Consider the following 23,549-nt stretch of genomic DNA (forward strand, 5'->3'; position numbering starts at 1 on the left):
TCAGTTGGTCAGATTTCTATGCCACATCCACTGCGTCATTTCCTATGCCTGGGATATCGAGGCGTAGGAATTTTGAAGCATTACAGGCATAGCACAATGCATTTAAAAGATGAGTCACTGCATCAGTTGTACGTCAGATTTTATGAAGGAACGCCTGCCCTACCTGCATTAAAATCTGCGTGGCACAGCCGCTTCTAATGCAGGCAGCGCATGACGGGGGCACAAGTTGTAGTTAGCGCTGCTAACTATAATTAGTGAATGTGTTTTTTTAGTTCAAAATGTTAATGTTGTCAATAACAAATTCACAGAATAGAATCTTATGTTAACCTTAGGTTTTGTCAGTGAATATATATGTATGTATATATATATATATTTTTTTTCTTCTAAAAGCAAAGCGCAGCACTCCAAAAGACTTCGTATAATTCCTTAATGTATTCCAAACAACCCATCATCACCACCAACCCGTTTCGACTATTCGACCAGCTGTGGAGCGCTGTGATAGGACTGTTTTGTTTATATATATATATATATACATCTATGTATGTATATATATATATATATCTACTTATGTATATATAGCATAGTTATAGCTTTCTTTTTAAGGTTTTATTCTCTTACTCTCTTTCTAACTGTGCTGCAGAAGGCAGCACACTTAGTAAGAGGAAACTGCTAGGAGAAATAAAGATATTTCTCTGTTGTGCCTCTCCCGGGAATGCTCAGCATTTTGATACATTCCCAGGTTTACTAGTCTTAGCAAATCTGGAAAAGCACCAACATACATTGGTGGATACGTGGGAGCACCCATTCTCCACATATGTAATCCCTTCCTGCCTCAGATGGCAATGCGTGGCATAGTAAATCTCACTTAAGGGCTTGTATTGCCCTTCTGTTAACTTGTGTGACACAAGGGCAATGCAAGCACTTCCTAAATCTGGCCCCAACTCTCAGTGACTGAGATCCGCTGTTACATACAACTTTATTTGTATCAGATATAGAATAAAGTCTTAAATGTACATACCTTGCTCCTGCTGCAAATGGTACGAAGGCATGTGAGTGCCTTTTGGCCGAATTCTCTTTTGAAAATCTTAATGGATCATACCGCTGAAACATGAAAATTCAATTAATTAATTAGGACACTGGAAAATGCAGTCACTCTACAGTATATCACCAGTGATCTAGTGAATTATGAAATACATTTGTTATAATATGTGTGTGCTTATGAACCGGTTTGTCAAGGGTAACTCACTGATATATAAATAAGCTCTGAGGATCTATCTGAGGAAATTCAATATGAAGTCCCAAAAGATCATGCATAAATTCATAAGTGCAGCACTTATCGGCAGTGTGAGTGAATGAAATGTTCGTAAGGGTAAATTTTCAACAATGATTTCTATCTGAGTGAATGTTATTCACTCAAGAGTGAAGTGTCTGCTATTTTGTAATGCTGCTCAGTTGGTGAATTGGTGGACATTCCCAATGTGTGAGTTTTCACAAATTAATGCAGCTTTTAAAGAGTTTATCCATGTCTGCCACTTGTTCAGCATGTGGAAAATGTATTATAATTCCCCAACATTTGCCAAAATTCTCCATTTAATATTTTGTCCAACTCATCATGAAATTTTACAAAATTATTCAATTGTATATTTTTATCAACTGTTCTAGTCCCAAATGTTCACAAAATAGACAATGTTAACTCACTCATGAAATAAACTGTTCATAAACTACTTCCAAACAAATGTATTTAGGAGAAGTTTAAGCACCAACCACTTTAGGTCTTTACCTCCTCTCTATTCCTGCAGTGCTTCCGTCTAATGGTTACATTTCTTGTGAATCTGATGGGATTTATAAAGTTTTTGTCACAGAGTGAGAATAGCATCAACCTGCTAATGTAGAGTATAGCAAGGACTATAATTTCATAGTTAAGTGTAGTTTGGTATACATGTCCCTACATTCCCCAGTAATGGCAAGGGTCATTCTGATTACGACCTAGGCAGAAGTATATGTTGCATCATTTCGACCAAGGGACTCATGAACCTTTTGGTCTGTGATGTGACCGAGGGCCACATTGATGTCAACATGGTGGTTTTGGAGGTTTAAGAGGTACTAGCTGTGAAGTAGGGAAGCAAAGCATAGAGCTCGGGCACATTTTTGATAGTCTTGAGCTGCTGCAGCGTTACTTTGCCTGATGCTCCGGTGGCACAAACCTCACAACCATATCCAGGAGGCCACACAAAGCCACTTTAAATGGCCTCTTAGATATGAAGTAAGGCAAAGCAGCACAAGGTGCTTTGTTGCCTTATTCTGTACCAGGAAGGGGTTCCATGGGCACTGCAGTGGGTGTTCCCATGCAACATGTGTGGATCTTTATACATTCCCAGATTTACATGAACTTGTAAACATAAGAACTTGTAAATCTGGGGATGCACCACAACCTTACGCTTCCCCAGAGCAGGCGTAACAATGAGAAATATTTTTATTTTTCCTCTTTCCATTCATGATGCATTATGCAGCACACATGGAAAGAGGAAAACTTCTCTTGGGATTGCTTTTGTGCAGGAAGGTGCCCCTTTCTACACAAAAACAATCCTGCATGCAACACAGACACCCTTGCACCATGGTGCATGAGTGCCTGTGTTGGCGCTAGGCAGCCCATTGTGGGTCAGCACAGGGGGAAAGGACAGGAATGAATCATATTTTATAAATACAGTACATTCCTGACCTTTTACATTAGCATAGGCCAGTGCAAAAATAAAACTTGTGGCACTGCCCTACGCCAAATCCCCACAAATAAGCCCCCTAGTGTCTTGGATGTGAGTTGTATTTAATCAGGACCAGGGTATTCTTAACAAAGGTGCTGCCTCAGCTTCCTGCATAAATCCATCATGCAAATGGGAATATCTACAGACTCTGTTCACATTGTTCTTAATTGCACCTTCTCATGGAACATTCTGACAATCAGTATAAAAGACCGATAAGCTGAGAAATAAATAACCTATTTTTAGGCTACAATGATCACAGAATTCACAGTCAGCCAAGATTAGTCCACATTTTAATACACAGTGGGAGAGGTCAATGATCTCCATGACTTCTCTCATAGTAAGGACTTTTTATTTCTATTTCCTCCCCTTAGAAAACAAAGTATAGTATTTTCCACTTCCTTACGAAATATCAGAACGTTTTAAGGATGGCTAGCTTGAGGTATCTGAGGCTGGGCAGTTCATTTGTAAGTCACTTTGCGTATGGTCTTATCCACCTCCTCCCCCACATCCACTACCTGCTTCTGTTAATTCTTTTGATCAGTATTCCAAGAACATTGGTGGAGCAGACCCCATTCAGAGCCTGTGGTGAGGGTGCAGCACAATGGCCACCTCTTCGTAGAGAACCTCAACACTTGGGAAACCTGTGGTGCTCTAGAGAGACTCCACAGACCACACAAATCCTTATGCCTTGGTCTCACATCCAACACCACTCACCTGTGGTCAATTGGCGGTACTAACCGTTATCACAGGGAATATTTAGGTAATGCTAGGGGTGCACCGGAAGGCAGGTGAACCCCTGGGGGGCAATGGCATCACAAAGTATTATGGCACTTGCTCAGAGCACATAACCTCACCAGCAGTTTATTCTGTTCTCTCTTCATTTCTAAAAGGCAGAATACTATTAAGCCTCAAAAATAAATTAACACTACTAGATGATTTCAAAACTACTGTGCATGAACCACAACTTCTCACTACAGCATGATGCGTCTTTGAACATTAAGCACTACTAATATCAGAATGCTATGGAAGGCTATACACACAGACTCACACAGAGTCCTAGGCCAACTCGTAACGAGGGCTTAGGACTCCGTGTCATTTGCAAGCCCCTTCTTACTTGTCTGCACTAGGCTGGTGGGTTGATTCCCACAGTCTACGGTGTCCCTTAGGTCTTCCTGACCTTTCTGTCTTTCCTTAACTCAGACTTTTCAACCATGAAAAAGTCTGAACCAAAGTGTGTCTTGATTTAGGGTCTGATTTAGATGTTGACAAATGGGTTACTCTGTCACAATGGTGACAGATAGCCCGTCTGCCGAAATATAAATCCCACTATATCGTCTGCCTTATGTTACAGTGAGGACTTTCTATGTCTATTCCCTTCCCTTAGAAAACAAAATATAGTACTTTCCATTTCCATACAAAATATCAGAATGTTTTGAGGATGGCTTGTTTGAGGTATCTGAGTCTGGGATCCTCTCTGTCGAAATCTAAATCCCATCGGAAATAATGATATTTAGATTTGGGCGGGCGGGATATCCGTCACCATTGCAACAGAGTAATCCGTCTGCCAACATGAAAATCAGGGCCTTAGTCCTATCCCAAGAAAATGAACTTTAATACAATCTAAAAATGACACTTTACCTACTCAAGTGTTCATACATCCCAGCACTTTACCAAATTAGGGATTAGGGTCACTATTTTAAGGATTGTCTCACAAACTCTGTAATGTAAACACCCTCTGGGTCCTCCATCTTTTGTTCCTGTCTAGTATTAAAGTGAAACTGATAAAATGAACAGCACATTTGGAACCCACACCTTGAGTATTCTTCTCCACTAAATGCCAAAATACATGAAATATACATGCAATTTTTGCCAGTGCTTGCTAAACAGAATTTGGCTGTAAAATTAGTTAGTTAAAACTACTACAGGATATGTTAGAAATGGGGTCTTTGGTTGGCAGCCAGGTTACCCCCTTTCCAAGCAAGGACCCTCAATCTAGTCAGGGTAAAGGAGAATCACTCTTGGTTAACCCCCGCTCACCCCCTTGGTAGCTTGGCACGAGCAGTCAGGCTTTACTTCAGAGACCAGGTGTAAAGTATTTGTACAAACACACACAGTAATATAGTAAAACACCTCAAAATGTCTCAACACAGGTTTAGAAACATGGCCAATATCTATCTAAACAAAACAAGACCAAAACGACAAACATCTGACATCCACAAGTCAAGTTATGAATTTTTAAAGATAAAACTCAAACATAGCATTTAGAAAAACAAAATGCTTCAATCAGGTGATAACACAGCGTTGTGGCGGAGTCGTTCTCAAAAATCCGACGCCAAAGGCGCCAGGCACGGAGTTGCGCAGATCCCCAGGTACAGTACCTTAGTAAAGTGTGTAAACAAGCTTGTGTGCAAAGTCGTGGATCGCAGTGTCTCTGGATCCGAGGCAGTGTCGGTTCCGGTGCTGCAGGGCAAAGGAGCTGAGGCATCACGAAGAGGCATCGGGTCATTGCTGCGGATTGGTGGAGGTGAGGCGGCATCGGTGTGAAGCACTGAATCCGCGCACTTAGGGCGGTGTCGGTCACGACGTGGTGCGGCAACTTCCACAGAGTCACGGACTTCGGCTGGGCTGCAGCGGTGTCGGGCCTGCAAGGGTCATCGCACTCCAGCGAGGACCACGGAGTTGTTTGCAGGCAGCGTCATGGGATTCAGCAGCGGCGTCGGTCCAGAGTCGTCCGAAGTTGGTTTTCCTGGATTTTCACCAGCTTCTCCTTTCAAGGGCCCAGGGACTGGATAGGGCGCCACTTGTCAGGGCAGGAGTCTCAATAGAGAATCCAGGTGCTGGTAGGAGAAGTCTTTGATGGCCCTGAGACTTCAGAGCAGGGGACAAGCTCAGACCAAGCCCTTGGAGATTCTTCTCAAGCAGGAATGCACAACAAAGTCCAGTATTTGTCCCCTTTCACAGGCAGAAGCAGCAACTGCAGGATAGCTCCACAAAGCACAGTCAGAGGCAGGGCAGACCTCGTCCTCAGCTATTCAGCTCTTCTCCTTGGCAGAAGTTCCTCGTGATTCCAGAAGTGATCTAATTTTCAGGAGTTTTGGGGGCTCTTCTTATACCCCTTTCTGCCTTTGAAGTAGGCCTACTTCAAAGGAAAGTCTCTCTTGTTTGTGAAATCCTGCCTTGTCCAGGGCAGGTCTCAGACACACACCAGTGGGTGGGAGACTGCATTGCATGAGGGCAGGTACAACCCTTTCAGGTGTGAGTGACCACTCCTCCCCTCCCTCCTAGCACAGATAGCTCATCAGGAAATGCAGGCTACGCCCCAGCTCCCTTTGTGTCACTGTCTAGAGAGAGGTGCAAACAACCCAACTGTCAAACTGAAACAGACAGGGGGTCCACAAACAGGCAGATTCACAGAATGGTTTAAGCAAAAAGGCATACTTTCTAAAAGTGGCATTTTCAAACACACAATCTAAAAACCAACTTCAATAAAAGATGTATTTTTAAATTTTGAGCTCAGATACCCTAACTCCATATTTCTTTCTTCTCCCTAAGGGAATCTACAGTTTAATAATATTTAAAGGCAGTCCCAATGTTAACCTATGAGAGAGATAGGCCTTGCAATAGTTTAAAACAAATTTGGCAGTATTTCACTGTTAGGACATGTAAAACACAGAAGTACATGTCTCACCTTTAACATACATTGCACCATGCCCATGGGGCTACCAGGGCCTACCTTAGGGGTGCTTTACATGTATGAAAAGGGAAGATTTAGGCCTGGCAAGCGGGTACTCAAGTCTAATTGGCAGTTTAAAACTGCACACACAGACACTGCAGTGGCAGGTCTGAGCCATGTTTACAGGGCTACTCATGTAGGTGGCACAACTAGTGCTGCAGGCCCACTAGTAGCATTTGATTTACAGGCCCTGGGCACCTCTAGTGCTCTTTAAAAGGGACTTACTAGTAAATCAGATATGCCAATCATGGAAAGTCAAAAACACATATATTTTACATATGAGCACTTGCACTTTAGCACTGGATAGCAGTGGTAAAGTGCCCAGAGTAACAAAAACTGTAAAAACAGAGTCCAGCACACATCAAAGACCTGGTGAACAGAGCCAAAACGTTAGGGGAGACCACGCCAAGGATGGCAAGTCTAACAGGATACAACACCTTAGGAGCACCGAACTCAATTTTTACCTTGAAAACTACAAGTTCTCGAATTCCTTAGAAGGTGAGAAACCCTGCTTGATAAAAGATACATGCAAATATGTTAGCATGTGCGTCCACATTGTTTAAGGCTTTTGTCGCTAAATGTCCAGTCTTCCAATCCCTACAAAATTGTGGTTAGTTGATGCTGTTTCAGTCGGTGTCACAGCCATCACAACGGGCTTTCCCACAGTAATGTGGTAATTTTCCACCAGAGGGTTCCAAGTGAAATAACAGACAAATCAACCTTTGTTCTCTTGTCTTTGATGCCCTGGGAACCCCTGGCTGTGGTGAGTGCATGAAGAACTTGGGTTGAAGTGCAATCTGCATAAACTGTCTTTTGCCAGCATCCCTTGTAGTTTATCCCAAGAAGTAAATGCAAAAGTATACCTCTGGATCTTCCCATATACTCGGGTTCCTGTGAATTCCATAAATATTGAATGCAACAATAGAACCTGAAAAAAGAAAAAAAAGGAGATTATGTTACAAGGACAAGCCAACCACCCTATAAAATGTGTTTGTTGTTTACTTCAGAATTTTAGGACCACAGAAGCTGTTGACAGGTAAAGACTATGCCAAATACACAAAGGGGCAGATTTAAGAAAGGTGGTGCTGCACACAGGGCAGCACCACTTTTCTTGCCCCCCTTAGCGCCCCCCTACTGCCACCAAGTGTGCGCTGTATTTAAAATATGGCACACCAGGGCGCAGGGTAGGGGGCATTACCATCAAAGTTTTTTACTATATTGATGTACTGTTCAGGGTTAGCGGCAAGATGTTGCCACTAACCCTGAACAGTACATAGGGGCCCATTGTCACCAATGGTGTGCCCCACTTTAATGCTGCTCTGAGCGGGTATTAAATATGCTTATGAGTAGAGACAGGAGGCCATGTGACAGCATGATCATTAGGGGAGTTTCTCTCAGCATCCCACTTCTGAGTTTTATGAAAAGAGCCTGCCTACTTCAAAATGCATTCAAGTGGATGGACCACTGTTGCTTGTTTTTGTGTGACAAACATAAGGCTTGTAAGTTCATCCTATTCAACTTATTTTGTTTAACTGTTAACACTCACTCACATTTAGACATACACAGATCTCTATTTTGGCAATTGATTTTCTAGACAGGGTGCACTCTCCTTGAATGAAGATAAAAAGAGCTCCTTCATGCTAAAGTTAAACCTTTCATACCTGTACAAGGCCCACCTCCTCTTCTCAATCAACTAAATCTATTTGTTAATATAAAAGGCATGCTAATATAGTCTCAGCGAATTCACATATCACTTGATTTACCACAATTTTCCAAACACGTAAGTCTCTGTGAATGTTTAAATCATCCTCTTAATCAATCATCTTGAATCTGTATATTTCCCTGAGCAAAAGACCTGCTAAATTTACAAATCCTTATAATAATATATGTTGTTTTCAATGTATACATCTCACTGAACTCAGAGATTTATTTGAACACAGCCACTTATTTGCTTCTGTCATACTTTTTAATTAAAGTAGGTCCTGATGTAATAAAAAATGTCCTCATAGCTCTGAAGAACAGGACATTCAGTAACATTGGGTCCCTTCGCTCCTGTAAATAACTACACTATTTACTCAACCATACCCATTTCCCATTCCATCATCTCAAAATGTGTCACTTTACTTGCTAGCTAGCTTGGAAAATCTTCTCAGGGGAACACTAGGGGCTGTGATACTCTTCCCTGTAAAATACCAGCCATTACAAAGGCAAAAAACTTAAGCAATCCAAGGTGTGGAATGACATGACATTGGTCATTAGAACTACCACATCCTGTTAATTGTCTGTCACTATAGCACCATCTGTAAAGGAAGTAGCTGAGTTCAGGGAACATGTAAGTAATGGGTTGCTTGCTTTTCCTGTTAGGGAACTAGCCAAGTTCAGCACAAGTGTAGGTAACAGAGGTTACTTGCTCTCAACAAGGACAAGGGAATTCAGGAGAAGAGGTTTAACATATACAACTATAACACATAAGATAACAAATGAAACAATAGACAACCTATCTTACAAAATCGTTTGTATGCTAGTAGAATAGTGATATCTCGGTGGGGGAGGGGAGCATATAAAAAGCTCTTACAAGAGGGAAAGGAACAGATTGTTCTCACAGTGTTCAGGAACACACAGAGAAAAATAAAAAAAAGTGCAGGGTGGGTCTCTGTGTCAGAAGCTCAAGTCTCAGAGTCTAACTGGCACCCTTGGTAGCAATGATAATCAAGATTATAGCACAAACGCAACATACAAGGAACAGAGAAGAAAAACACATACACAAGAAATTAGCTCATTGTAAAACAGGACTGAAACCAAGATCAGGAAGAGGGCTAGATTCAAGATAGGGAACAGGACTGGAATACTCTAAATTCTAAATAAATGAAACAACTGGAAATCTGCACACTAGATTGGACAAGACAGTGCTATGCAGCTACGACAGGAACACAGTACACAAGGCAAGGAATCTGCATTTTCAGGAATAGTGTGGTCAGTCAGAACTAAGAACGAGGCCATTCATGTACAAAGGGATAGGATGAAAAAGAAAAATGACACATTAGCCAAATACAAATAACTAGCAAGACAGAAAAATGGGATCACATAACAATGGAAACAGAAATCAAAGAGCAAGCATGGAAATATACTGACAGAATTGTGACTGAGCACAAGGAGACTCAGCAGCAAGCTAATTTGTGAGCCCCCACACACTGAGCTCATGGAGTTGAAATAGTTTGAAGCTCAGGAGTGAAGCACGGGTGCAGAGAGACACCCAGGTGCAAGGAGTAAACCAGGTTCATGGAATCAAAGAACCGCCAATGAAGGGAAGGCTGAACTGAGACTTGGAAAGGGGTTCACCAAGAAAACCAGGAGGCACTAAACTCTTTGTACCTACTTAGACTGTATATCTACCTGATGATATGAACTGTAGGATCTGAAAAAATCAAATCATATGGCTGAATATCTGGGAAGCTGAGATAAGTTAGTTTAAATTTTAGGAGCATAAAAATGACCTTCTGGTAAAGTCCGTCCATCAACAAATGTGATTGGCTTGCTGAGCTGCCGACCCACTCTAGGTACCGGTGGGTACAGGCGAAGGCTTTCCTTAATACACATTGTTGTGTATGTCATCTGACCAAGGTCATCCCTGTAAGAAACAAAGTGTAGATGTTATAAATATGCGGCTAGTGCAGATGTAGACATTTAATTATTGATTGTCATCCTTTGTCCATATCGGAATGATGAACATGGCACCCTGCAATAAATCAGTGTATATTACTGGCGTGGTCAGCAGTGCCCTGCAATATTTTGAAGTGATAACAGTAATATCAAAAGGTTTTCACCTTGCCTGCTGTATGGGGAAGCAGTGACACAGTTTTCACGCCACCTGTTGGGGTAGGCTCATAAGGGAAAAGCAGTCTTGCTCCTAAGTAAATCTCCTGTACCAACTTTTGTATGGTAGCAGGACAGACAGCTAACTGTTAAGACATTTGTATTGTGTGCAAACTAATATTAAACAAGTGAAAATCCAATTCAAATTGTAATTAAAAGAGTAAATACATATTAATTTCAACGAAATAAAATAAGTAATGTAAAGAGAATATACCATGGAGGGATACAATAGATTTTAGGTTTGTCTGTAGTGACACTTGGCGGCATTGGAAATTCAAATTTGTGTAAGGTTATTTTATTAAGCAAGCATAGACTTGTGGAATTGCCAGTTTTCTCTCAATGGTGTCAGATGACAAATTGTAAGCATTTTGTATGCATTTTGCATATTTAGGACTTTTATTTGTAAGTGAGTGGACTGTTGACACTCATAGAATAATGTTACAGGGGGCCATTATATCCAAGTACTGATGCCGAAATTGGAGCCTACACAATAAAAAAAACTTTGTGATACTCCACATGAAAGGTCGCCTTTGATGAACCATTGAACCTAGCATATTGTCTATAGTGTGCACAAGAAATAAATGTAAGTTTTAAGGAAACAAATTGCCATTTTGAAAACCCTTGGAAATTCATCAGCTGCAAATATTCTCCACTGAATTTGTTTGCCTATCATATTGGACAATATAGGGCAACACTGCTACCAGTTCCAAGAAGCACCTGAAATAAATTCTAATTGTATTTTTACCATTTAAGTAGATGTCCAGCAGCAGCCAGATGCAACAGGAACCACTTGCAACAGGAATTTCAGCAGGACAACCTATTATGGTGGTATTCCAAATCCTGTGCAATAAAATGTCCACACTAACAGTTGTAGTACAGACCTGTCATTTGCCCTGTCTTGCTCAAGCCTTGCCATCAGCATCAATGCTTAGCACGATAAATCTGAAATTCTCTATTAGAAAAAGTCCAATAGCTTTAAGTTCTCACCATTCAATTGTGTCTCGGTCACCCATGATCCCTTTAAGCTCTTCTCTGCATTTCTCTTGGTGTTCTGGGTACTTGGCCATGCAGTATAAAATCCAGGAGATACCACTGGATGTTGTATCGTGGCCTTCAAACATGAAAGTATCCACCTCTGCACGTAGATCCTCGTCTGGTAACGATTCCCCATTTTCATCCTGGGAATGTGAAAATGTCATCAAATGTTGGCCATGCAACAATAGTAACATATATACTTGTCCAATCATATATAAGTTAAACATAATTGTTCACTCAAAAGAGCTCCAATCGGCATAAAGGCTTCCTGGTGCTAGATAAATAATGTACACAAAAGCCTGTGGGCATTCCACCACAACACCCATTGCTTTTGACGCTGCCTCAGACTTACGAGTTGTCATAAACCTGAGGCAGCTCCAAAACCTAATGCTGCATTCCACCACAACACCCATTGCTTTTGACGCTGCCTCTGATTTCTGAGTTGTCACAAACCTGAGACAGCTCCAAAAACTAATGCCACACCAGGGATGGCGTTAGTACTGAAAAATGAGGAGGAATGCTTTTACTCCTCCTCGTTTTTTGCTTTTTCCATGTGTGCTGCAGATACATAGAGGAAGCAAAATGCCATGGATGGTGCCAAGGTGTCCCTTCCTGCACCTAAACAATCTTATCGAAATGATGTTTTGGTACTTTTATGTGTGCTGCATTTTGCAACCCACAAAGAAGTGCCAAATCATTGATTGCTTATGTGCAGGAAGGGTCTATCCTATCAAAGCAGACAACCTTGCACTATGGTGCAAGGATGCCTGTGTTGCCGCAGGCAGCTTAAATTAGCGTCGGTGCAGGGGGAAATGGAGGGCAACTCCGTATTACTGTGAATCTGCCATATCCCTACATTTGAGGCGCAGCACCACTCTGCTCCATTTTGGCTTAAATCAGGACCTGCACTCATTCTTCCACAGTTTCTAGCGCCCCACAAGAGTGATTTGACTCCAGTGTGTTGAAGTAGTTCTGCTTTTGCCTTTTAGATAGCTATATTGAATGTCATAAATCATAGGTGTTGAGCATGGATCCAGGACTGCCACATTTTTATGATACCAATCTAAGATAAAACTGCACACAATGTGACCTATTCACAAACTGCACTTTGTAGTATGTAAAGTAGTATTGCAGTAGTGCTACTCATGTACTACAAAAATCGATTAACACATCTATTTATTTAACCTATTTAAAAAAAAACATGAAATTACTATTATTAAACAGTAAAAATAAATTAACAGTACCTACAATTGTTAATTTATTTTTATTTATTTTATTTTAAGAGTTTTCTATAGCGCTAGCAAGACCGAGAGGGTAACAGAGCGCTTTACAGCATGACAGGAAGTAAACATAAGAATAAACATGATAAACATAAGAATAAACATAAGAAACACAACAAGACAAGAGTCATTTTGTACAATGGGGGTACAAGTGGGTTCTCACGGATAGAAGGGTGGCAGTTCGGGGAAGGGGGGGTGGAGAGGGAGGGATCCTTATTACTGAGAGGGGTGGTTTAGGAGGAATTCTTTCAGTAGTTTCTTAAAGGACAGGTGGGAGGTGTTAGATCTGATGTGGATGGGTAAGGAGTTCCATATTCTCGGAGCGTTGTTAGAGAATGAGCATGATCGAGTTTTTTGCTTGTTGGGTTACATTGAATGTATTTAATAATATTAGATATATTATAATATATTAATATTAGAAATACATATAATAATAGGGGGTACTTTTGATCTGATTTTGTAAAACAATTAATATTTAGAAAATACATTTATATAGTATAATAATATAATTATTTAATAAACATTTACCTTGAAGATTTAATGTGCTCTAACATTTTATTTCGTTAGTTTTAGGGTAACAAAATGTATTTTAATTAATTTTGTATTCTTATTTTTTCATAATATTCATGAACTTTATTTATTGCTCAGTAGTTTCCCATAGGGATATCCCCGTCATGGTGGTAAAGATCTTCACCTACATGTGAAAATTTACTAGTAATAACTTTATACTTATAATTCAGTCTTAGATGTCTTTCCACATGAACTGAGGGTGTCTGGACATGCACATCTACAGCCAGAATTGGTGTACAGGGAAAAGTTGTAGGCTTGCACCTTAGGTGCGGAAGAATATTTAAACACAAGTGCATCTACATCTGTAAACATATCTTTGTGAATAGAACCCAATGAATTTGAATGAAACCTATGTGCATAGCATTTGGTAATCCTGAAAATCTGGTTTGGACCAGCCATCCTTACTATACTGGATACACCTGTCCTATATCTTCTCTAATCTACTGAGTGCTATGTAAAATTTCTTGCCTGCCTCACCTTAAACATACAACATTGTGAGCCAGTAATACATCATAGCACATTACAGACATACATTTTAGATTGTATCTGAATGCTAAAAATGGAGATGATGCTAAAATATTGATTACTGGATTTGGGGGTATCAAGTGCATTTTGAAGTATTCAATATCAAGATATTCTGCATACTCAGCAGCCATAGTTTTCTCACTTTTGCACACAGAATTTAAACATGTTCATTTCTAGTGATATGCAGAATAGGTAGACACGATGTTACTCATCTTACTGACACTATTACACCTTCCCATTATTCTAATATTTTGTGCTTCAAACTAAAATAAACATGTTTATCATTTCTTCAAAGACGTGCACAACTTTGTTCTGACTTTCACATTACTGTCACATTTCCTAGAACTCAATGCAATTTCTCTGGAATGACCCTATCTTCCTTTTGTCTCCTAACGGTAGATATATATATATGTGCATATAGTTTGTAATACAAGTACTGAGCAATACTAATATATCAAAAGTGTTCAGCGATTACATGATTTGAAGCACCAGTCTAAAGTTAAACTCAATGCTGAGTCTAAAGACAGAAATGTTTGAATATTTTCACACAATTAATTGATAGTTCTGACTGATCCCTTACCATTGAACTGATTTGGCTTGACCAGTGGTTTACAATTTATTATTTCTGCTTAATTGACACTGCTTCCATCACATAAACATCTTCACTAGCGCCCTCGCCATGCACAGTTTTTTCGTCAAAACTTTTACAGCAAATATTACACTGACATTTTCAAAGACGTTATCAGAGATGTCATGAGTGCTGTAATTTGTGGAGTAATTAACAGTGCATAGTGAGGGAGTGAATCATAGTTACTTAGGGCACGTGTTATAGTTACTTGGGATAACTCTAACTATAACAAGTGAATTTCTGGTTGAATGGTTTTGTACATTTAAAATGTGAGTCTAACTATAACATACCTGTAACATTTGTTTTTTTAAGTGAATTTTTATGTTTAAAAAAAATTCTATTTCCTAACTATAAAATCCCTGAAACCTTTGGTTTTATCAGTGACTTTCTACATTTTTTTAATGCAAAGTAATTTTAATTACTATATGTTAATTCAACCTCGGCTGCGCACGGCCTTCAGCTGTACATGGCAGGGGTTGGCTGCCATCTGGCCAACCCCTTATAACCACCCAATCCCACATCATAAACGGGCAGGTTTGGTCTCAGCAGAAGTTGACAAGAAAGAATCCTTTCATCTCATTCACTACATGAGATATTGCGCTTGAAAAAGGCAATGGTGCAAACACCTAAATCAAGGATTACAGAGAATGCAGAGAAAACACACTTGCTTTGCCTTGGTTATGCGGACTAAGTTAGGATGATTAGTGCTTTAAAGAAGTGAAACTTCAAAGTGGACACCTGCTTTGTTTATATCTGTAAGTGCTTCCCGTTGAGGTTTAATCTCCGTGAGATGAGAATAGTGCAAGAATGTATCCTGCCATGCATAATTTGTGTAAAATGTCTACCCAACTGGAATACTTTCTACTGTCTAGTAAGTGCTACCTTGTTGGGTAAATGTATAGTGCATCTCCTAAACTACAGCTGCATAAAGGACATCAATCAAGTATCTCCAGTACCTTGTGTATCTGTTACTTTGCCTATGTGATTGTTCCTCGAGCACCTTCATCAGATAATTTTCAAGGTGGACCCTGCAGTCCCAGCCAGCTCCCTTCTCCTGCAGGAGCTGGCATTGATCCTGCAAGCAGGGAGCTGATTTAAAAAGCAGGTCCCTATTTGCAGGAGCAGTGTTTTCATCTCTTTCCCTGCTTTCACATTTGCGTGCAGGGAAAGGGATGAAAACTCTGCTTTCAGCAAGCGGGAGCTTTTGGACAACTCCTGCTAGCTGAAAGCATAGTTATGTTTGCTTTTGCTTGGTGAGAGCTGTCGGAGGTTACAGGAGCCAACATTTATATTAGCCCCAGGGAGGTGGTGGTCCCCGGGGCGCAGGTAGGCTGAGTGGGCTTGTCCACTTAGATACCTTGCAGTGCCCTGGGGAGAAGGCGGTACCCAGGGCGGCAGGGGGGTAAGGCAGGCCCACTTCATTCATTTAAGAACTTTCGCCCTAGGGAGGTGGCGGTCCCCGCATTTGGGGGTCCACAACAAACCCCCATCATTTTTTTATTAGAGCCCTGGTGGTGGCGGTTCCTAGGGTGCAGGGGCACGTGGCCCCCCATACATGATACTGATTGCCCCGGAGATTTGGTAGTTCCCAAAGCCCGGAGGGCCATGCAGGCCCCTTCGTACATACCACTTTATTGCCCCCGGGAGGTGGTGGTTTCTGGGGCCAGGGGTCTGTATTGGACCCCCTACATTATTTTGTTTGAGCCCTAGGGAGGTGGTGGCCTTGAGGCTGCAGGGGCTGGGCTACAAGGGACCCCCATATTCAATTGATAACTTTTTACCCAGGCAGGTGGCAGTCCTGGGGCGCAGGTGGGCTGAGCGTGCCTGCCTGCATACATAATTTGCAGGGCCCCTGGGAGGTGGTGGTCCCCAGGGCTGCAGGGGGCCACGCAGGCCCCCATGCATTCATCTAAGAACTTTTTCCCTGGGGAGGTGGTGGTCCCCAATGTGTGGGCAGGCCGAGCTGGCCCGCCGACATACATAATTACGAGTGCCCCAGGGAGGTGGTGGATCCTGGGGCGTGGGCAGACCGAGTGGGCCCGCTCACATACATAATTACTAGTGCCACATGGGGGCAGCGGTCCCTGGGGCTTTATGATAAGCCCTAGGATGGGGGCCCTGCGCCTCCTCCTATATTTCGGCAATATCCCCGGGACCTTGCCTACCGGGGGCAAAACGAAAAGCAAGCGAGGGAGACAGTACTTGTCTTATTTTTTTTAAATCACTGCGAAATTCACGAATAGACGTGAATTTTGCTGGGATATTTTCTTTAAAGAAAAAAATGCTTCTTAGCCATCAGGGATCCGTGAGGGACCCCTGGACCAAGGCTATGGGGTAAGGTAAAGGTACCCTGCCCCCTTTTCGTTTTTTTTAACATTTAGGGGGTTATTCTAACTTTGGAGGAGGTGTTAATCCGTCCCAAAAGTGACGGAAAAGTGACGGATTTACCACCAGCCGTATTACGAGTCCATTATATCCTATGGAACTCGTAATACGGCTGGTGGTATATCCGTCACTTTACCGTCACTTTTGGGACGGATTAACACTCCTCCAAAGTTAGAATAACCCCCTTAGTTTTGAGAATCGGCTGAAGCCTGATTCCTGGTTGAAGTGTTGGCAGCCAATCAGATCTCTGCATGAGATCGGGAGTATTTTCAAATTCAACGCGACCCTATATATACGAATTTAGATTTCCTTTAGTTTCTAATAAACTGATCTACACCAAAAAAAAGGGCACATCTGCTGACTAAAAGCTACCTTTCTGTCAGATTTGGTGTAATTCCCTTCAGCAGTTCGGGTTGCAGGTGCGTCTAAAGAGTCTATGAGAATTAACATGGAAAAAACATGTTTTTCAACCCCCCTTGACAAACATCCCGAAACTTTCCATGCACAACACGATTCTAGAGGGCAGTTTTTGCAAAAGTTTGTGAAGAATTATCAAATGGTGCCAAAGATATAGGCAAGTCAAAAATGCTTTTTCTAAGGAAACTAGGTCCTAACTTGTGACTGCCAGTAGGCAATGTGGAATATCTTAAAAAGTGGGGACCTGTGGATGGTCACACCTTAGATATTGAAACTCTTCATAATCCAAGATGCCCCTTTCTCTCCTGTCCTCTAAAAGCACGTGGAACATTTTAATGCTGTAGAGATAATCCTTCCTACTGATGGGTTCATAACAACTTCTGTCTCCCAATTGTCATATGACTTCACCCTCACTCACAGTATTCTCTGGTTAATAGGATAATATTTCTCGCTCCTATCTGATGGTTTGATGACCACATAGAGTCGTTCTTCAATGTTACACCCCTAGGTTTTCGTCCACTTCTCAATTTGTTTAGTTCTTTGCTCACCATTTCATGAAAGGTATTCACCGAATCATGCAGGGTTTTAGGGACAAAGTGTGATTTGACCTTAAATTTGCTAGACCCACTGCTTTGGTGGATTCCTGACTCCTCCAGCATACCACAGATATTTCCTGCCTCTCTCCTCTCACCCATATGACGTTCAAAAAGGGGGCATTAAATAGGAATACTGAGTTTGATTAAGATTGACAGTAACTATGGTTTAATTCAAGAAAATGTGGATTGCAATATAGGAATATATGTGGGGGGCATTGAACACTATAATCCTATGTATTTAATGAACAGTTCTCAAATTCCCCAAATCGGTGTTTTGAACCCTTTCTCTCTTTTTTCGCCCGTTTTCTGCATTTATTTCCCAATTTCTTGGTTGCAATCTTTTTGATTTAAGAAATGTAGTATATAACGACAGAGATATTTCCAGGGGAATATGAAATATTTTCTTGGCTTGCAATTCTAGCACATTTTGTAGAAAGTGAGGCAGTAACTGTCCCGAGTAAATGAATGAGTTGGCAAAACACATATGGAGGGAATGGATTAATGTATTTAGTGATTAAAATATGTATTTGAAGACAGTTTAAAGTGGCCACCACCTAATAATGATATCAAGTCCTCATTTTATGTTTGCAATTGTTAGAGTCATGGGGGTTTCTTAAGTGATGATGCTTGTGTGTAATTTCATTGACATCGAAAAAGGGCAGGTGCCAAAACAACGTCTGTCATAACTAATAAATATGAATTTAATGTCCCGTAAGTGGCCATTTTTGTTTCTTGATGGAGAAAGTGGATTTGTATCTATATATATATATATATATATATATATATATATATTACCCAGTAGCTGGGGGAAAAAAGGGGGTCCCAAAACATGTTTTCCCCATTCATTTTTCCATGGGGATTTTGAACAGCACTAGCGCTGAAACTACTGGACTGAATTACACCAAATTTGGCACAAAGGTAGGTCCTGGGCCAGAAAGTGACCTTTTTTTGTTTAAGTGAAATTCCGTTCAGTAGTTTTATTGAAATTAAAGAACATACAAATTTGTATATATAGGGACCCAAGGGATTTGCATGTCCTCCTGATCTCATGCTGAGATCTGATTGGCTGATAACACTTCGAAAACAGAAGCTGTTGAAGTATTGTCAGTCATCTTGAAAAATATTAACGTAAAAACAAGTTAGAAAACAAAGAAAGTCACCAGGGTACGAACAGCCTGACTCCCTAGCTCTGGTGATGGGGGCCGAAAAGAGACCCCCCTAAGGGCTAAACATATATTTTATATTTTTTTATTTTACAAATGGAGTTGTGGTGGATCCACAGAGCCACCGTAAAATACATTTTAAAAAAAGGAAGCGTGGGCTCCCGCGCTTCGTTATTATAAAGCCCCCAGTGGGTCAAGTCCCAGGGGCATATGACCGCCTCCTACTGCCTCCGGAACCACCACCTCCCTGGGGCTTATGGTTGGGTCCCACGCTGCCCTGTGGACCACAACATTCCCAGGACTTTGATTAAATATGGGGGTCGGGCTGCGTGCTCCCCTGCTGCCCTGGCGACCACCACCTCCCCACGGCATTATTATAATAATATGTGGGGGCTGGGTGGCCCCCGCTGCCTGCTCCTGCTATGTCCCAGGATGCCCACCCCGGGACACTGCTGTTTGCTGTGGCTTGGCTGTAGCGCTGAAGCTGCAGCCAGCCCACATCGAACACTTCAGTTTGTCAAACAGGTCCCGCTGTCAAAAACTAAAGGTTTCATCTCTGTCCCCTGCACACTTTCATGGGACAGAGATGACATGATTCAGCAAGCACAGAGCTGCTGTCAAAGCAGCTCCGTGCTTGCTGAAGTAATGGGACTGCAGGGTGCCAGATAACCCATGGGGGAATTTTTGTAAAATAAAAAAATAAATAAATACATATGGAGGGACCATAAAGGGCTGAAAAAATAAAAACCAATAGCTCAATGTGAAGGTCACAGACCTTCACACTGAGCACTCAGGGTTCGAGTCTAGCCAGGCATGTTTCCTTTTATTTTATTTTTTTAAGTTACAAATTATTGTAATTTATAAAAATGAAAGATACATTTTTTCACACACGCACTCAGATCCTTACACTCCGACTCACAGACCCATTCAGGCACTCACGCACCCACTCACAGACCCATTCCGTTCTTTATTCGCACACACACATCCCCAGTCAGACCCTCGCACACCCACTTACAGACCCACTCAGACTATCACACACCCACTCACAGAGCAACTGAAAGCCTCATGCACCCACTCACAGACCCATGCACACACTGACAGACTCACTAAAACACTAACTAACACACATGTACACACTCACACACCCAGACAGACACAATCACCCCAAAAGAGGCCGCAGCCAACTTCCGCTGCTGACGGCTAAAGGGTTGTGCACAGCCTGGGATTGGGTTATTAGGGGTGTTGGCCAAAGGGTCTGGCTGCATGCCAGGTATTACAGACAACCTCGGCTGTGCAAAGGCGAAGGTCATGCATGGTGCAAGGTTGGGTACTCATAGGGGTCCCGTGCACAGCAGTGGTTTGGATAAACATGTAGTAATTAAATTTACTATACGTTAAAAAACCATAGGAAATTTGCTGGAAAAAACAACGGTTACAGGGTCGCTATAGTTAGGAAATAGAATTTTTTTTAAAACATGGAAATTCACTTAAAACACCAAGAGTTACAGGGACGTTATAGTTAGGCTCACATTTTAAACGTACAAAACCACAGAAATTCACCAGTTATAGTTACAGTTACCTCAAGTAACTATAACTCGTGCCCTAATGTAACTGTAACTCGCGCCCTCGCCATGCACTGATAATTACCCACAAATTACAGCACTTATGACATATTTGATAATATCATTGATAATATCAATGTATTATATGCTGTAAAAATATTTACAAAAAACTGTGCATGGCGGGGGTGTTGAGTTATAGTTTCCGTAGGGGATGAATTATAGTTACATGGTATTTTGGTAAACAACTTTTTTGACACAATATTCATGTGACACAATATTTGTGTTTACAATATCTTGCCATACAACAGGCAATGGGTCAGATCCTGTGGTGATGTCAGTTCTGGATGACTGTGGTGTTGGGGATGCTGATATTGTTAGACCTGTCAGCTGGCCACTATTAATTTCCAGATTCTTCTGAATTGTCTTCATGAAATTTATTTAAGGGGAGGAGCGGAGCACTAGATTACATCCTTTCCATTGGAGAGCAATAAAGCAGTTGAAATACAGACTTCACCTCCTTACCTAGACCTCGGTAGTAGGGAGTACCACAGACTCCATTTTATATCACCTGTTCTTCAGCTCCATGTGTGACCTCTTGTTCATTTGCTGCAAGACTTAGGGCCTGATTTATATTTTGGCAGATGAATGACTCCATCACAATGGAGACAGATATCCCGTCCGCCGAAATCTAAATCTCATAGTATATAATGGAACTTGTATTTCGGAGGATGGGATAGTCGTCACAGTTGTGATGAAGTTACTCGTCCACTGAAATATTAATCTGGCGTCTTAGGCTTCTTCATGCGTGCAGATGACAGCCAAATACATTTGAACCTGGGAAGGTGAAATTGTACATTTTAAATGGGCCCCACATCTGCTCCGGACCCTGTGTGCAGTTGGATAAAGAAAAATTGCTCTCTTATTTCCCAATGCTTTGTAAAACGCCATTTAAACAAAAATTCTACCCACCAAAGTTCCTTTGGAAGGATAACTTCAAGTCTTTGGCCTGCATCTAAATGACAATCTCCTTTTCACTCAGAATTATTACAATGTGGGGATACTGGTGGAATAAAAAGTTTCTTTGACTTTCCAAATTGCAGCAGTGCCCCTAGCCTGCTTTTGTTGTCTTTGAGTGTTGAGATGAGGATCAGAGTTTTTGAATATTTAAAAATATATGAAAAGGAGGAGGTGAGGGTTATTCAATGAGGCATGTACCACCAATTAGCAGGCATTATATGCAAAAGTAGGCCTTGTCGCACTCAACAAAAGGATCAGGTGCCCTATCATATATCTCAACCTAGTCTATCTACCACAGAGACCAAGACATATCAATAACCATGATGGTCAGTCAAACTATTGAAATCGACTCACAAACCACCATCATCCATACCTTGGTGTAAGCCGGTTGTCTGTCTGGATTGTATCTTGATTCACTAAGTTATCGGGAGAGTTTGCATGTCAGAATTTCAAGACCAAAAATATTGTTGGGCAAAATTACTGAGGTCTAAATACAGAGGATCAAAATATTGTGACGGAAAGTGCATATTGGTAAGTATATATTTACTATAATTAAGTCCACAGCTACGTACATAATAAATAGGTAACCCATACTTGTATATATATACTTGCTTTCAAGATATTCTGGCCCTCAATATTGAGGCCTCAACATTTGATCCCCATGATATTTTGTCGTCACAATTCTGCTGGACTACCTTTTGGGGTACATTTTCTTTTTAAGTTATGCTGAATAGATGAGATTGCTTGTGAGGTGCTTTCCATGGTTTTAGTGAGAAGAATAGTTGTAAACATGGGAAACTCTCTATGATACCTAGGATACTCTAAACACATGAAATGGCCCTTGGCTTCCTTGTTAAACGCAGCAAGACATTCTTTATTATAAAACTTTTAATCTTTCCTAAAACTTCATGGTGATGAATGCCTTCATTCATTCCGGTCTTGACTTTTGTTATTCAGTCAATTCAGGACTCCATTCAGTCAAATGACTAGGGTATATGCAGAAATATTTTGTTAGACTTCCTTTTGGGATGATTCATCACGTTTCTAGCTACTTTACATCACAAACACATACAGAGACAATGAGTCATACGTGTGTAAATCAGTGTATAGATAAAGTCATATAAGACGAAGGGGACAAGAAGGTGTAGGAGTCCCATGTCACCCATACTGGTAGGCATTTTTTAAGAGTGCTTGATCTAGGAATGCATAAACTCAGGATTCAGAACCTAACACAGTGGTTAGGGTTGACCTTACTATTAACAATTCATTTTTACTCAAACAAACCCTGTTTAGCAAAATTAGGATAATCAAAAACTGGGAAAAACATAACTTTCTAACCTGTGGCATGCAGTTTGCATGCAGCAGTTTGATGGCATTCATAGCTCACTGTGCTAGATTATGATTATAACTTATGAACTGCACAGTAAAAAAATTATCTCTATGACAAAAGTAGTACCCCACTGAGGTATGCACATAAAATACTGTTCAGTAATCTGCATTGTACATATTCTTTGCAGCAGGCATATCAGCCCTCTGCACTGCCTTAGATGAGTCAAAAATGCCACTAAACAAAACTCTGATCTCTCTCCAGTAGGTACATTAATCACCAGAGTTATCTTGGTCTTTTATTGTTGCCAAAAAACTGTTGGATACATAAGGAACTCTGTAGTGCTTTTAAAACTGCTGCACCTCTACAAAAACGCCCCCAGTAACCAAAGCCGCCCCTCCACCTTTCCAGCCTCCCAGGGAGACGCTAAATGCCCGGTACAGCCAGTTCAGCCCTGAAAATGGGTCTGGCCACTCCCGCGTTGACTAACTTAACTCTGAGTGATGGTATACTACTCTTTCACAAGAGCACATGCACACACAAAGTATTTGCCTTCAGTGCTAGGTACTACTATTGGAATGGGTTATTTCTGAGACCACAAACATGCTTTGGGTTTCAGCCTTTTTAAAAAAATATTGGCTAGGACCCAGAAGGTCCTCGAACAATAACGTTTTTAAAA

At 41.2% G+C, this 23,549-nt stretch overlaps 1 protein-coding gene across 1 annotated transcript in view; it reads right to left on the reverse strand.

The window, feature by feature from the left end:
* The window catches only part of LOC138293483 (cytochrome P450 4B1-like), a 138,596-nt gene that overhangs the window by 24,287 nt on the left and 90,760 nt on the right, over positions 1–23,549 (reverse strand). Inside the window, exons 8-11 of the mRNA XM_069232722.1 lie at positions 11,353–11,543; positions 9,987–10,120; positions 7,356–7,420; positions 1,019–1,101 (exon numbers count right to left, since the gene is read on the reverse strand). Coding sequence (XP_069088823.1) covers positions 1,019–1,101; positions 7,356–7,420; positions 9,987–10,120; positions 11,353–11,543 — 473 coding nt within the window. The remainder of the gene's footprint in view (positions 1–1,018; positions 1,102–7,355; positions 7,421–9,986; positions 10,121–11,352; positions 11,544–23,549) is intronic.

The sequence above is a fragment of the Pleurodeles waltl genome, chromosome 4_2, assembly GCF_031143425.1.
Source record: "Pleurodeles waltl isolate 20211129_DDA chromosome 4_2, aPleWal1.hap1.20221129, whole genome shotgun sequence".
NCBI classification, from domain to species: Eukaryota; Metazoa; Chordata; class Amphibia; order Caudata; family Salamandridae; genus Pleurodeles; species Pleurodeles waltl.